Source organism: Spermophilus citellus, assembly GCF_964194105.1.
Source record: "Spermophilus citellus genome assembly, chromosome: 14".
Taxonomy (NCBI): Eukaryota; Metazoa; Chordata; class Mammalia; order Rodentia; family Sciuridae; genus Spermophilus; species Spermophilus citellus.
This window is the reverse complement of record NC_138194.1, coordinates 34,021,836-34,038,288: the sequence shown is the minus strand read 5'-3', so window position 1 is coordinate 34,038,288 and position 16,453 is coordinate 34,021,836. Positions and strand designations below refer to the sequence as shown.

Sequence of the window (16,453 nt, the reverse complement as noted above, 5' to 3'; positions counted from 1 at the left end):
TAATGTATACTTTATATAGGTGACTATCAAAATGAGATTATATTCCCTAAGCATTCACTAGGTTAACAGCAGAGTTCTGGGTGTTATACTGGAACGAGTGAATTTGCTCTACTGCAGTCTGATAATAGAAAAAAATAGAAGAATATTGTGAGCAATTTTATTTATAATGAACTTCTCGTTTACATAGGACATTACTTATACTGTTCTAGTGAATTGGAGTTATTTTCAAGTTATTTTGTTTTATTTCCAAACATCTCAAGGACTACAGCTAGTAGCATATGACCTTGACTTTCCCATCATCTTTCTCTTTTTAAAATTCTCCCATATTCCAATAGATCTCGGGATTTGGTGATGATTTCACCAACCTACCCCTTTCTAGTCCTTGGCACTTTGGAGTTTTGTTGCAGTCATCTTTTCTCTGTGATTTGGCCCAGTCCCATCTCTCTTACATTTATAGGTTTTCCACTTATTCTTCCCTTCTATCTCTGAACATGCTTAGTTATGCTTAGTTAACTTGTATTATTACACACAGATATTCTGCTCATTATGCTACTTTTTTATCATATAAAATATATTCAAATACTGTTGTCATTTACCACTTTCTTTTTGTTAAAACTATAATGGTTTGTAGTTTCAACCACTTTCTGATGCTATGTTTTCAAAAATAATTGTTCTTTTTTCAATTTAATGGTTTTTACTTAGACCATGTCTCTTTGAACTGAAAGTCCTTCAAGTCCTTTGCATTCTCTAAGATGCTAATTTTTGGTTCAATTAAGATTTGCTGGATGTGTATCATGAACCTATTTAGAGTCTTCTCAGCTGTGAGCATGATCTCTTCTAAAGATTATTCTCTGACCTCATGTGCACCTTGATAGATAGGATGATCCATTATCTGTTCTTTCCCCTCTCATGCCTTCTATTTCCTCCCATGTTACTCCTTGGGCCTTCTACAGATTTGAAGCCTTCCCTGCCCCTGATCACTTTTAAAAGTTCAGTTCCAGCCTGTCTTTGCATCTCTGTACCTTTTATATTTGGGGGATTATTTGTACCTAGCATGCAAAACAAACTTAACTTTTCAAGTCAAGCTCATTTTTACTGCCATGTCCTGTTAAAGGTGTCATAATACAGTATTCAAACTAAAAGACACGAATGAGATCTTTTTGACTCCCTGTATCTAGTCAGTTTATAAATCTAATGTATGAGTTCTGCTTCTTCAGTGTTTCTTGGATTTTCTTCATAGAATTTATTTGTACTACTTCCATAATTGAGATTTATTGTGTTTACTTGGGTTCTTTCCATTTCCTCATTATTTCATCATCCTCTATTGTTTTTCATATCCAAGCTATAACATGTATCAAAAATATGACCAATTATTTTTATTCCATTCTCAGAAATCATTGAGGACTCTGGAGTTTTATTGCCTAAGTTTACATTCATGTGCCATTTACTTGGCTTTGTGAATCTTTGAACAAATTGATTTAGTTCAGTTTTCCCATATATAATACTAGGGTAAAAATAACAGTCCCATATCATATGAATTATTGTTTAGTATATAAAAATGGTGAATATTTAATGTTACTTGCCATTATTACTAATACTGCTTCAACAACTACCAAAACTGTTTCTCCATTACCATCTATAGAATAAAATTGAGAACCATCTGTGTGCCTTTTAGGACATTCTAGAATAGGCATCTAATCTACAGTTTCCTAGCTTATTTCTCATTACTCTATTACATGTATGTTGTACTCTAGGCAAGTTCACTACTTTAATGTTTCTGTAAGGCTCCTCATATTTACCCTCTTGGAGCATTTTATCACATTATTGTAATTCTTTATTATTCTTTCTCAGTCACTTTTACCTTTAAAGCTTCTAGCCATTGTTATTCTTTTTTTTAATATTTATTTTTTAGTTGGACACACATCTTTATTTATTTATTTATTTTTAAATTTTTTAAAAATATTTATTTTTCATTTATCGGCAGACACAACATCTTTGTTTGTATGTGGTGCTGAGGATCAAACTCAGGGCCTTGCAAGTGCTAGGCGAGCGCTCTACTGCTGAGCCACAACCCCAGCCCCATGTTATTTTTTTCTAGTCATCTTTACCTTTAAAGCTCCTATCCATTTTTTAAGTTCAAGCTACCCTGAATATTATGTTATGAACTTCCCTGATTCTAAGCTCCCATTCTTTTTTTTTTTGTAACATTCACATCTTACTTGCCACATTCTGTTATTCTATGATTCATGTTCAAAATACGTCATTGAACATAATGTGCTTCCTCATAAATACTTACATATTTAGGTTTGAGTTCATTTTTATTGCTGCAATTCTATTGCAGTTATTTGGGGAGAGAAGAACTACTTTTTGTTTTGTTTAACTTTTGAGATCTATAAACATTCAGGTATGTTATGTTTCTAAGATTGAGGGGTTGTTTGACTCAGTTCTTGGTGCCCAGTTCTAGACTTTATTGTGTGTATTAGATCTATTACTATACGCAAAACCACTCCAAAACTTAGTGTTTTAAAATAATAAACATTTACTCTCCTATAGTTTTGTGGATCTATAATTTGTGAGTGGTCCATAATTTGACCCATTTTCCACATGGCTCAGTGGGCATGATTAGTTCCTTGCCATATGAACCTCTCCATAGGGCTTTTTGAGTGTCATTCAGCAGTTGGCTTTTTTTTGGAGCAAGTGATCCATAGATCGATCAAGGTGGAAACCATGTCTTTTATGGCGTAGCCTTAGAAGTCACATACCGTAATTTCTTCATTATCTAGTGATAACAAGTGACTTACACTGGGCATGATGGTGCACACTTGTAATCCTAGTGAATTAGAAAGCTGAGGCAGGAGAATCACAAGTTTGAGGCCAGCTTTAGCAACTTAATGAAATCCTGTCTCACAATTTAAAAAAAGGTCAGGAATGTGGCTTTACCAGTGTTAAAGTGTGTCTGGGTTCAACTCCCAATACCCCTATCCCCTTTCCCCCTACAAAATAAGTGAGTTACTAACTCTTTATGACACTGAAGGAGAAGATAATTGAGCTCCACCTTTTGAGGGAAGACTGTCAAAAAATTTGAGGATATAAAACTCCATTCCACCTGAGTATGTGTTTTCATTTTATTAGAAGAGCTGATGGATTGGGGTAAATTAATTTTACCATGAAGTGTTTTGAATTGTTGCTACATTTATTCTATATTGAATTCTATGTTATGAAATAACAGTGTTAATATGGCTTGTATGGAATGTCAAAAGATTTATGTATCCTTAATTTTTCTACTAATTTTGAGTTTATTTACAGGGTTATCCTTTGAAAATGTTAAAGTTTTGATGATTTTTGTTTCTATTTTCAGAGCAACAACATATCATTGGATCACTCCCAGCTTTGTCTTATTGCTGTTTTTCTCTGATTCCTTATTTTAAGAAAATGTATTAAGCTACCAGTAAATTATTGAAATAAATGGTTTATTTTTCCCTCTCAGCTGATTTGAATAGGATGCACAGACAAAATATAGATGCCTACCATAACCCAGACGCAAGGACATATGAAGATAAAAGGGCTGTTGTATCTCTAGACCAAAATTTAGCCACTTCAAATGCTGAGAACATAGAAGATTCTGGAAATAAAAACTCAGGTTTTTAATCACATTCTATTTTTTTTTTTTACATTTCTAAAGTTGTTCAGTAACATTTCTCTTCTATTCTTTGACACAATTCTCATTGTGATTTTGAAAAGTTGGTTCATATGAGTCAGGATATTATTTACAATACTTTTCTAAGAAGTTTTGAAAAAACTAAGAAGTAGTTTTGAAAAAAGTTGAACAGGGAAAGGTTGGTTCTTAATACTATGTTTTTTTGTCTATTTTACCTATTGTTAACATTTTAAATTTACTAATTGGGGGACAGTTTTTAAAATCAAACACTTTTTACACCTACAATTTGCTCCTTTTTAAAAAAACTAATTATTTTTACATGAGCTCATTATTATTATTATTTGCATTACAATTCTTAATATACCTTTATACCACAATTTATCATCTCTGTATACAAGATATGTTGACAGCAAATTGACATCTTCATACATAATATTTTGTACAATGATGAAGGTTTCTTTCTACCATCCATGCAATTCCCCTTTTCCCTCCCTTTCCCTCCCACCCCTCTTCTCTATCTAGAGGCAATCATCTTCCCATGCTCTCCCTCCCTACCCCATTTTGAGTCACCCCTCTTATATCAGAGAAGACATTCAGCATTTGTTTTTTTGGGATTGGCTAACTTCACTTAGCGTAATCTGCTCTAATGCCACCCATTTCCCTACAAATGCCATGATCTTATTATTTTTTAGTGCTGAATAATTGTGTATAAATGCCACATTTTTTTTTATCCATTCATCCATTGAAGGGCATCCAGGTTGGCTCCACAGTTTATCTATTGTGAATTTGCTTCTTATACCGGTGATTACATTAGTGAGAAAGCATCAAGTATGTTATGATAAATTGTACAAGTAAATTTTTTTTTGCTTGTTTTAGTGATGACTTACCCTCCCTTGTAAAGTCACAGTACACAAAGAAAAGAATTAAAAGTTTAATATCTGATCACAGACTTCTTTCTTAGCCAAATATATTTGCTTTATTGTGAAATAATTAAAATTTTCTATAAGTTGAAATTATTCAATACCTTTTTTATGACTTGCCAGAAAAAGTTGTCATCATCTTCCTTTATCAAGTATATATGAAAGTATATAATATATTTAAGAATCAAAAGAAATATAAAGAATATCCCACCTTGCAATATATTTTGATATTTATAAAAGTAACCATTTATTCACTCCCAAATTCTGCTTTTGTACTTTCACAGAACTTTTGATTATAGACTAGAAAAGAACTTTACATTAGGACGTTCTCCTAATAAAATTTTTACAACCTTTTAGAACACCTTAGGAGATGGGTTGTTTGCTTTTTGTGGATAGCTTGTGTCATTATCTGATCTCTAATTATGAGAATATACTTTCTAACTTTGATCCACAACAGATTTTTGACCTTTGAGCCCAATTTTGATTTTTGGAGTACTAAAATTGGAATCTCTAATTTTATGAAATCATTAAATTTGTTCTCTTACTCTGTAGTAATTTAATGTGTAGTGTACTAGGAACATCAAAACACTTTTTCATAGTATTGCTGCTAAGAGAATTTTGGCTTCTTGTTATTAAGTCTTTTTCTCCTCTTCATTTACTGCTTCTTTCAGTAGTCTGTATTAAGATTTCAGTGCTACAGATCTCTTCTTTATCCTTTTCTTCCATACTTTGTATTGTTTGTAGATCTATCTCAGCCTAGAACTTATTCTTTATTAGTAATTATATTTTCAGGAGTCTAGCTCTGCTCCCCCAGGAAAAACACTTGGAAAATCAATAGTTTCCATGATTCTTTCCCAAGAGCATAAGACTGATAATTTAATACACACAGCAAGATTTGTTGTCTATGGCCTTTCTTTCCTACCACCAGGTTTTTATGCTGGTAGTGTTGCTAGGGATGCTTTATTTTTAAAAAAATCATTTATAAAAATCATAAATGTTTAAAATTTCCTATTTTGCGAATTGAAAATTCCCTAAGTTCAATTTTGATTTCCTAATAATTAGCCTCAAATAAATAAACCTTTTACATACAAGAAGCTATCCAAACCATAATTTGTCCTTTGCCATATAAATCTGTATGTGTGTATTATATACACACATACACATTCACACATGTGTGCTTACATACACATACATATGTGCCATTTAGTATTTTTTAAAAGGCCTTAGAAAACTTCAAATATATCTGAAAATTGAATGTTTTAATGTATGTTTAAGATTCATTATCCTGGTATGTTTTGTCTTCATTAGGCCTGTTTTTTAAGGCCCTTTATAAAGTTCTATTTTTCTTTTTTAAAACAAATTTTCTTATTTTTCTTCTGGATTCTGGATTTTTTAAGTTTATGGTTATTACATGGGCTGATGTTTATAAAATCCAATACTAATTTGGCTTACAATTACATGCCTAGATGCATTCTATTTTCTTTACTTTTTTTTTTGGTGGTGCTGGGGATTGAACTCAGGGTCTCACACATTCTAGGTAAGCACTATACCACTGAACCACATCCCCAGTCCCTCTGTTTTCTTTATATAGGGTAAATGTTTCCCTATCATTTTATTTTTTTTAAAGTTATTTCTAAAAGAACTTATTTTCTCAGTCTTGAATATTTCTTCATTAATTACCCCCAAAGGTTTAGAATGAGAGTGAACATCAGGGTGAAAGATAACATTCAATTTTGTTTTATTAATCAGTTTTTCCCCACAGCATAAGATTTAAAAGAACCTTCAAGGTGTATGTTTGGTTATGTTTTCATTAGAAACATTTTCTAGTGGGGAAAAAAAGTATTTATGATGTTTAAGTTTTGACTTGACTTTCTGCTGATCTATTCAAATAGGCCTTAGTAAATTTAAATACCAAGGCAAAGTAGGCTTGAATGACAGGTAAACTGCAAAGCAATCTGCCTAAGTGAAATGACACAAGTGAGGAAAATACGTGCTTTGGATTGATGGTACAAAAAAGGAGTTAGTAATTAAAAAAAAAAAAGTTATATGAGGCTTAAATGTCATTTTTTATGTTTGTATTCAGAGAGATTCCTAGGGGATACTTGCTTCTTCACATTGCTTTTATGAAATAAATTTTCCCTTTAAGAATATATAATAATATTTATAGGTAAAATTTTTATTATTTATACTTATAAACCACTAATTCAGTAGTTTTAAAAATAAAAGCTGTTAAAATGATTAAGATTCATTCTAATTTGTTAAAAATGTCTTATGGCTGACTTTCTATCCTATATTTATATTATGGTTGAGAAGAATTTTAGAATTACCTATTTTAAAAAACAATTTCAAAACTTTCAATTGTGCATGTAATGCATTTTAATACGTGATTAAGAACTATTCTTAAGCATAGGGTATTCAACTGTATAAGAATTTAAATATGTATTTTTTTCCTCTTAATTTTGGTTTGTAGCTTTTTCTATGATAAGAATTGTTTAGGCTATTACTTTTTTCATTTCTGTAGTGTCTTTCAGCTATAGTATCATTTTCAACTATTAATTTAGTTATAGTCTTACCATTTTTCTTTTTCTTTCTACTTTTTTTCTTGTCTTCCGATTCTAATCTCAATTTTCCTCTTTGGATTTTCTTCTGGATTCTGTATTTAGCACAGCTTTCCTAAATCAGGATTGATTATCAAATTTTCCTTCTTTAACCTTTACATTTTTCTAATGGTTTATTTTTGTAAAATGTCTTATTCAAGGTCATATGCAAACACAGAGCTCTCCTTTTGCTCGGGGAAATATATTTTGTGAACCTCCAACTGATCTTCAGATTAAACAGCAAGAATTATACAAGAATTTTCTTCGTTTTCAGGTGAAAGGCTTATTTGATCATATTTTAACAGTTCCGTAGGAATTCTATAAGCTAATCTTGTAGAGATGTTTTTTAAATTCACAGTATGTATTTTCAATTCTAAAATCCCATGTAATTATCTAAAATATCTAATTTATACCAAATGTAGGTAGTACCAAAATTATGTTATTACTTCAGATATATCTGAAAAAAAGAAATGAGATATTTTATATATTGTAGTTGACTTTATATTTTCTAATCTTTCTTTTCTTTTCTTTTCTTTTTCCTTCCTTCCTTCCTTCCTTCCTTCCTTCCTTCCTTCCTTCCGTGTGTGGGGGGGTGTTGGGGATTGAACCCAGGGCTTTGTGCATGCAAGGCAAGCACTCCACCAACTGAGCTATATCCCCAGCATTTTCTAAACTTTATTAGGCAATTAGTTAATAAGTCAAAGAATGCTGAGATTTCAAGAATTCACTCAAATATTAGCTACTACCCAAGGGTATTGGTCTCTGAAATTGTGTAACACTGCTGAGGATATAGAATCATTTATTAAACTTGAAGTACCTTGTGCTCTATTGCCTACCGTGATAACAAGTCAAAATTTAAGTTGCTAGAAATTATTTACCCATGGTCTAATGTACAATTTAACTCTCTCCCAATATCTGCCAATTGTATAGCTTTTTTATTGTTTATAAGATACTGTTTTACATGTAGTATCTCATTGAACTTCAAAACTCTCTGAGGGAAGATATTTTTATCTCTATTTTAATATACATAGCTGATACAGAGACTATCAGGCTTGTCTGTGGTGACAGAGCTGTGAGGCCAGTGCTTGAAGTCAAGTTTCTTGACTTCAGGTATCATATTTGTAGGTACCACATTTATACTTATAGGGACTTGTAGGAAGTCTTTCACTTTGATAAAAAACCACTAGTACCATATTTCATCACATAATCATTGCAGATATTATGTCAAACTTTTTTCTGCAAAACAGTGAAGTGTGATCCTTTTTGTGAAACTTTTTAAAAATTGTTCTGTTATTACTTAAAAATTACCTATTATGCCAGGTGCTGTGGTGCATGCCTGTAATCCCAGTGACTCCGGAGGCTGAGGCAAGAGGATTGGGAGTTCAAAGCCAGCCTCAGCAATTTATTGAGGCCCTGAGCAACTTAGTAAGACCCTGTCTCAAAATAAAACAGAAATGGCTAGGGAGGTGGCTCACTGGTTAAGGGTCCCTGGGTTCAATCCTTGGTACCTAAAATAAATAAATAAATAAATAAATAAATAAATAAATAAATAAATAAATAAATAAATAAATCACTTGTTATTAAACTGTCTTGTGCAAGATTAGAATGCTTGAGATAACTCTCATGAACATATGTTAAAATTGAATAATCCAAATTGATACATGTTTAGTAAACATTGTTATGGATTTTTATTGAATAATCTAAATTGATACATGTTTAGTAAACATTGTTTATAACTATTGTGCATTATAGTTGAAATATTACACTTGAGAAAATTTAGTAATTTCTCATAGTCTTAGAAAATTTAATTCTCTTTGACCAAAAATTCTGTACTGCTTTCATTTGTTTTATTATCTGACATGTCGTTCCCAGGATCATGCTTATAAGATGTGCTTAGCATTAATACTTTAGTGCTCTAAATAAATCACACAAGTTGGATTTTGAAAATATATTGACAGTGTCCTTGTGCTGAGAATTCTAGGCTTATGATTATGGTTCATAATTCATGAGAAGACAACTGAGCATCATATGCTACTGATGAATACATTGCTGTTCTGTTTACCTTTTAAGTGGTGCAAGGAACAGATTATACCGTGCAATAATTATGAGATGAAATGTCACAAACCAATTTTGGGACTGAAAAGATAGGGTTTGACAGTTATGTGGTGAATGTGATTATGTGGTAAAAGTGTGATTATATTAGTTTCAGTTTTCAGTTCTTCTACCGTATAAATCCTCAGTGTACCCGTGAATAAATTGCGTTCATATGATAGTTTTCAAAGTTTTTTTTTAAGAACCTTTTAAAATATTTTCCCCCTCAAGCAAAATCTAACAAACAGAATTCTAAAAAGAAATGTAAAATAGCTAAATGATGTTTATTATTACTATTTACAACATGTATTATCAGACAGGAAGTATCCAAACTGAAATGTCAAAATAAATGTTTTAAAATGTTTAATTTTTGCATAAAGATGGTAAGAGAAGCTTTAGTCCAAGATCTGCATAAAAGCTCAAGTTAGTACATCAGAAATCTTCATGCTGTTAAAATTTGTTAATACTTGTGTTTGATTTTTTTTTCATTTTTTTAAAGTTGTTGATAGACATTTATTTTATTTATTTATTTTTATGTGGTGCTGAAGATCGAACCCAGTGCTTCACACATGCTAGGCAAGTGCTCTTCCACTGAGCCACAACGCCTGCCCTTTTAGATGATTTAATTACAGCTTTAAACATAAATTTTAAAACTTAAATTTAATAAGAAAAATTTTAACAAAGTGTTTGTAGAACCCCAGTGACACTTCAGCATTATAGAATTTGAAAATTATGACCTGAAAGATAATTTTCCTCTTTCTGTTGGAGGACTGTGTAGCATTCCAGTTGATATTGAGCTTTAGATTTATTAGATGTGTGATCCATTCATAGTTTACAAACTGGTATTTGATTTTGATGGAGAAGAAATCATGTAAGTGTGATTATTTTCATGCAGTAAGAAGAAGGGTTGAATATGAGATTTTTTTGGATCGTAAGTGGTGTTTTGTCTAGATATGTTGTATTTGAATAAGAGATCCCCTGCACATTGTTTACTACGAAATACTAGCCTTGTACATATTTAATAGTGTGATAAATATTAGAAAAAGCCTCAGATATATAAAATCATGGGACATGTGAGACAGTTCTCATTATTGAAAAAAATTGTCAGCACTTAGTAGAGCAACTTTGAAGCTAGAGGAGGAGATGGAGAAAAATATATAATATGAACAACTATAACCCCTATCTGAGGGTTACATCTCTTTTCATGATTTTAAACCAGAGTCATGAATACGTGATACCCATGCTGCCATCTTCCTTGCCTCATTCATGGAAGGTTTAGACTCTTTTAGGGTTCTCTTCCCTTCAATTCTTAGACTATGCCTTACTTTATTCTCTTCAACTCAAGACTACGGGTTCTAGGTAGCACTTAAGATGAAACTTAATTCTAAATCCTTGTATCCTAAAATCATCTTACACTTTAATAGATTTAGTTTAGGTGTTTTTTTTTTTTCTTTCTTAACCATCCAGTAGGTATAAAAGGAGAAAAGAACATCTTGGGGAAATGATTCTCATATAAATAACTAAAACATTAATTTCACTGTTTGAGAATACAAATCAAATATAAGAACTTTAAGATATAATAGTAGCATTCATTGTAGAATAATATAATTATGAATATTTATCGAGGGCCTTTTATATAGAAGGGATTTTTTCTGCTTTTTATGTTGTTTCACTTTCATTCTTTGAACATACCTTCAAGGTTTATGTATTAACTCTTCTCCTCAGATGAGAAAATTGAAGACCAGAGAATTTCTTAAGTACACACAGTCTGTAAATATTTGAAGCTGAACTTAAAAAGCTTTTAACAGTGCATCATGTAGCCTTGTTAATAAAATACAGGAAACTGGAAAATTTAGGAACTTTTTAGGAACTTGCAAACAGAGGGGTATAAGTGTTGAATTTGTACGATACCAGGAAAAAGTAAATGCTGTTCTGACTTTTAAATAGTTTTTCAAAATAACAACTAAGTTTAATACTTTAGATTGAAGAAAAGAAACAAAGAGAGGAAGCTGAGCGAGAGAGACTGAAAATTGCAGAAGAAAAAGAAGAAAAACGGCTAGCAGAACAGAGAGCACGAATTCAGCAAGAGTATGAAGAGGAACAGGAAAAGAAAAGGGAGAAAGAGGAGGAGGTGCATTTTTTCCACTACTCTATTTCACTACTTAGCTGAATGTGAAATTGCTGTTTTGACTTGAAAAAAAATGTTTGTTACTTATAAGGGAGAATAGTCTTGAAGTACATTTTTAAAACATCAGATTAGTATCCATTCACTGGATATTATTTTATTGAGGTAAAAGCTAATTTAAGTGATAAATGATTCTTTTAGTCAAAATGTAATTATAGGCCGGCCAGACATGGTAGTATACATCTGCAGTCCTTTCTACTCAGAATGAGGCAGGAGGATTGCAAGTTTAAGGCCAGCTTCAGCAACTTAGTGAGAACCTGTCTGAAAATATAAAATAAAAAAGATCTGGGAAAGTAACTCAGTAGTAGAGCACTCCTGGGTTTAAAGCTCCTGGGGGAAAAAGCTATATAAACTCATTGAAAATGTCAGAAAAGATGTATTTTATTAAGTAGACAATTTCTTTATTTTAAAGAGCACTGTGTCCTTCCTCTACATCTTCAGTTTTATCTATATTTCAGGCAAATAAGAGCAAAAATTTTAAAATAGTCTAGAATGTATACATGAAGTGTATATTTTTCTCTTATTTTTAAAGCAAAGGTTAAAAAATGAAGAGCTCATTCGGTTAGCTGAAGAAAGACGAAAAGAAGCAGAAAGAAAAAAGAAGGAAGAAGAGGAAAGACATAACTTACAACTTCAGCACTACTATGAAAGAGAAAATATGATTGGAGAAGAAACAAAGGTAAATTTTAGACAAAAATGTCAGTCAAACCCATATTTTACCCCATATGCACTGTGAGAATTGTAGAGTTTTTAGAAAAGGGGAGAAAGAGGAGGATGCGCTTGTGTTTTCCTGCTTTGTCTTACTACTGAATTTGGGTGCTATCTACTGAACTTTTCTGTTCGAGGTGCTAATACTGTGCGTTGGTAGGTCTTTCTGCCCGATGAATATAACATGTTTATTTACCTTAGACAATTCTCAGTCTTGTTCTTCTGTGATTATAATCCAAAAGTGGTTTATGGACCAATACTCTGTGAACTGTGTTCTTTTCATAGTAAGACTAAATATAGAAATTGAGAATGTTTTGAAACTTTTCTAACAACTTGTCTAAGTAACTTTATGTCTGTTCAATCTACTAATAAAAATATTGGGTTTTGAATTTCATATTACTGGAAATTTATTTTATTTATTATAATAATTCTTATTCTGTTTTATACAAATTTCTACTATAGAATGGAAATTAAGAAAGAAATGGTGGTTTGCTACAAACTGGTTTTTGAAAACTGTCTTGAGTTAAAAGGTTCATGTTTCCTGTTAAGTGCATGAATCAAAGTTGTTAGAGGTTTCTTCTGTAGAAAGATAATTGACTCTGTTTTTTGGTTACCGGGGAATGAACTCAGGGGCACTCAACCACTGAGCCACATCCCCAGCCCTATTTTGTATTTTATTTAGAGACAGGGTCTCACTGAGTTGCTTAGTGTCTCACTTTTGCTGAGGCTGTCTTTGATTCTCCTGCCTCAGCCTCCCAAGCTGCTAGGATTACAGGTGTTTTCCACATGCCCGGTGATAATTGACTCTGAAGAAGATCTAATTCACATCCTTACTTAAACTAACAGTTACATTTAAAAATTTGTGTGCATGAGTGTCATTGGGGGTTTGTTAGAAATGTACATTCCTGGGATCCCACCCACAATGTATCTGAGGGGTAGATTCAAGGATGTGCATTTTATAGCTACCTTTTTGGGTTTTGATGTTGTTGGCCTGGAGATCATACTATAAAAAACCTTTGTCTATCTTGTAAGTCTAGCCAATTTTGTATAAGAATATTGTTTTCAGGTATTTATGTTTATTCAAACATTATTTATTTAAGGCAAGATTTTCAAAAAATTTATTTTAACTGTTAAATTACTCTGGTATATTTAGGATGTGGTTTGGTATATTGCTCAGTGTATAGCCTACTTCATAAAACATGAGCCATTTCTGATAGGCTCAACTGTGTTGTTTCATTTCTCATCCCATGGTTTTATGGTGATAGAAATGATAAGTATACACAGCTAGAATTTTGTTGAAAGATCTTTAAAAGAGAATTTAAAAGATCAGTACTTTTTGGTTTGTGTTGTTTATTTACAATGTTTTAGGAGTGCTAGGTATAGTTTTCATTCATAGGATAATGTCATCTCATTAATTTATTAATAAATAAAGTTAACGTTTTTTGGAGGGGGGATTACCAGGGATTGAACTCAGGGGCACTTGACTGCTGAGTCACATCCTCAGTCCTACTTTGTATTTTATTTAGAGACAGGGTGTCACTGAGTTGCTTAGCACCTTTTGCTGAGGCTGGCTTTGAACGTGTGATCCTCCTGCCTCAATTGCCTGAGCCACTGGGATTACAGGAATTTTGCCACTGTGCCTGGGTAAAGTTTACTTTTTAGAGAAGTTTTTGGCTCACAGCAAAATTGAACAGAAAATATAGATTAATTTTTATTTTAAAATTCATCATTTAAAAATGAGAGTTGTGAGTTTCCCACAATTGTGTTTCTATCAATTTCTTATGTTTAACAAATGCTACTTTTAAGGAATTATTTTATGACTGTTAGTTTAATTGTGAAGTACCATGAAGTTTTAAATCAGCTTTTATACCATTTTATGAATTTTGTTTCTTGATCACAAAATTAACATTACTGCTGTCATGTATTTTTATTTTTTAGCTGTCATATTTTGTATTTATGTATTCCTGATATATATTTTTGATTGCTCATTAGTTTTTTTTTTTTTGGTTTTGTGATGTATTTTTAAATTTTTTATTTATTTATTTTTTTTAATTTTTATTTTTTATTGGTTGTTCAAAACATTACAAAGCTCTTGACATATCATATTTCATACATTAGATTCAAGTGGGTTATGAACTCCCATTTTTACCCCAAATACAGATTGCAGAATCACATCAGTTACACATCCACATTTTTACATAATGCCGTATTAGTAACTGTTGTATTCTGCTACCTTTCCTATCCTCTACTATCCCCCCTCCCCTCCCATCTTCTCTCTCTACCCGATCTGCTGTAATTTAATTTTCTCCCTTTTTTTTCCCCTTTCCCCTCACAACCTCTTATATGTAATTTTGTATAACAATGAGGGTCTCCTTCCATTTCCATGCAATTTCCCTTCTCTCTCCCTTTCCCTCCCACCTCATGTCTCTGTTTTTTAATGTTAATCTTTTCCTCATGCCCTTCCTCCCTGTTCTGTTCTTAGTTGCTCTCATTATATCAAAGAAGACATTTGGCATTTGTTTTTTAGGGCTTGGCTAGCTTCACTTAGCATAATCTGCTCTAATGCCATCCATTTCCCTGCAAATTCCATGATTTTGTCATTTTTTAGTGCTGCGTAATACTCCATTGTGTATAAATGCCACATTTTTTTAATCCATTCATCTATTGAAGGACATCTAGGTTGGTTCTACAGTCTAGCTATTGTGAATTGTGCTGCTATGAACATCGATGTGGCAGTATCCCTGTAGTACGCTCTTTTAAGGTCTTCAGGGAATAGTCTGAGAAGGGCAATAGCTGGGTCAAATGGTGGTTCCATTCCCAGCTTTCCCAGGAATCTCCATACAGCTTTCCAAATTGGCTGCACCAATTTTCAATCCCACCAGCAATGTACAAGTGTACCCTTTTCCCCACATCCTCACCAGCACTTGTTGTTTGACTTCATAATGGTTGCCACTCTTACTGGAGTGAGATGGTACCTTAGGGTGGTATTGATTTGCATTTCTCTGACTGCTAGAGATGGTGAGCATTTTTTCATGTACTTGTTGATTGATTTTATGTCCTCCTCTGAGAAGTGTCTGTTCAGGTCTTTGGCCCATTTGTTGATTGGGTTATTTGTTATCTTATTGTTTAATTTTTTGAGTTCTTTGTATACTCTGGATATTAGGGCTCTATCTGAAATGTGAGGAGTAAAAATTTGTTCCCAGGATGTGGGCTCCCTATTTACCTCTCTTATTGTTTCTCTTGCTGAGAAAAAACTTTTTAGTTTAAGTAAGTCCCATTTGTTTATTCTTGTATTTAACTCTTGGGCTATGGGCGTCCTATTAAGGAATTTGGAGCCCAACCCCACAATATGTACATCGTAGCCAACTTTTTCTTTTATCAGGCGCAGAGTCTCTGATTTGATATCTAGCTCTTTGATCCATTTTGAGTTAACTTTTGTGCATGGCGAGAGAAAGGGATTCAGTTTCATTTTGTTGCATATGGATTTCCAATTTTCCCAGCACCATTTGTTGAAGATGCTATCCTTCCTCCATTGCATGCTTTTAGTCCTTTTATCAAATTTAAGAAAGTTGTAATTTTGTGGATTAGTCTCTGTGTCCTCTATTCTGTACCATTGGTCCACCCGCCTGTTTTGGTACCAGTACCATGCTGTTTTTGTTACTATTGCTCTGTATTATAATTTGAAATCTGGTATCGCTATACTGCCTGATTCACACTTCCTGCTTAGAATTGCTTTTGCTATTCTGGGTCTTTTGTTTTTCCATATGAATTTCATGATTGCTTTATCTATTTCTACAAGAAATGCTGTTGGGATTTTGATTGGCATTGCATTAAACCTATAGAGAACTTTGGGTAATATCGCCATTTTGATGATGTTAGTTCTTCCTATCCATGAACAGGGGATATTTTTCCATCTTCTAAGGTCTTCTTCTATTTCTCTCTTTAGTGTTCTGTAGTTTTCATTGTATAAATCTTTCACCTCTTTTGTTAGGTTGATTCCCAAGTATTTTTTTTTTTTTTTGAGGATATTGTGAATGGGGTGGTTGTCCTCATTTCCATTTCAGAAGATTTGTTGCTGATATACAGGAATGCCTTTGATTTATGCGTGTTGATTTTATATCCTGCCACTTTGCTGAATTCATTTATTAGTTCTAGTAGTTTCTTTGTAGACCCTTTTGGGTCTGCTAGGTATAGAATCATGTCATCTGCAAATAGTGATAATTTAAGTTCTTCTTTTCCTATTTTTATGCCTTTAATTTCTTTTGTCTGTCGAATTGCTCTGGCTAGTATTTCG

General features: G+C 32.5%; 1 protein-coding gene across 13 annotated transcripts in view; it reads left to right on the top strand.

The window, feature by feature from the left end:
• The window catches only part of CSPP1 (centrosome and spindle pole associated protein 1), a 152,768-nt gene that overhangs the window by 96,192 nt on the left and 40,123 nt on the right, over nucleotides 1-16,453 (top strand). For 10 of the 13 annotated variants that reach the window (XM_081266447.1, XM_081266454.1, XM_081266444.1 and 7 more), the window contains 4 exons: nucleotides 3,488-3,640; nucleotides 7,337-7,449; nucleotides 11,248-11,397; nucleotides 11,984-12,130. In XM_081266447.1, coding sequence (XP_081122573.1) covers nucleotides 3,488-3,640; nucleotides 7,337-7,449; nucleotides 11,248-11,397; nucleotides 11,984-12,130 — 563 coding nt within the window. The remainder of the gene's footprint in view (nucleotides 1-3,487; nucleotides 3,641-7,336; nucleotides 7,450-11,247; nucleotides 11,398-11,983; nucleotides 12,131-16,453) is intronic. The other 3 variants (XM_081266453.1, XM_081266452.1, XM_081266451.1) reach the window with 1 other exon arrangement.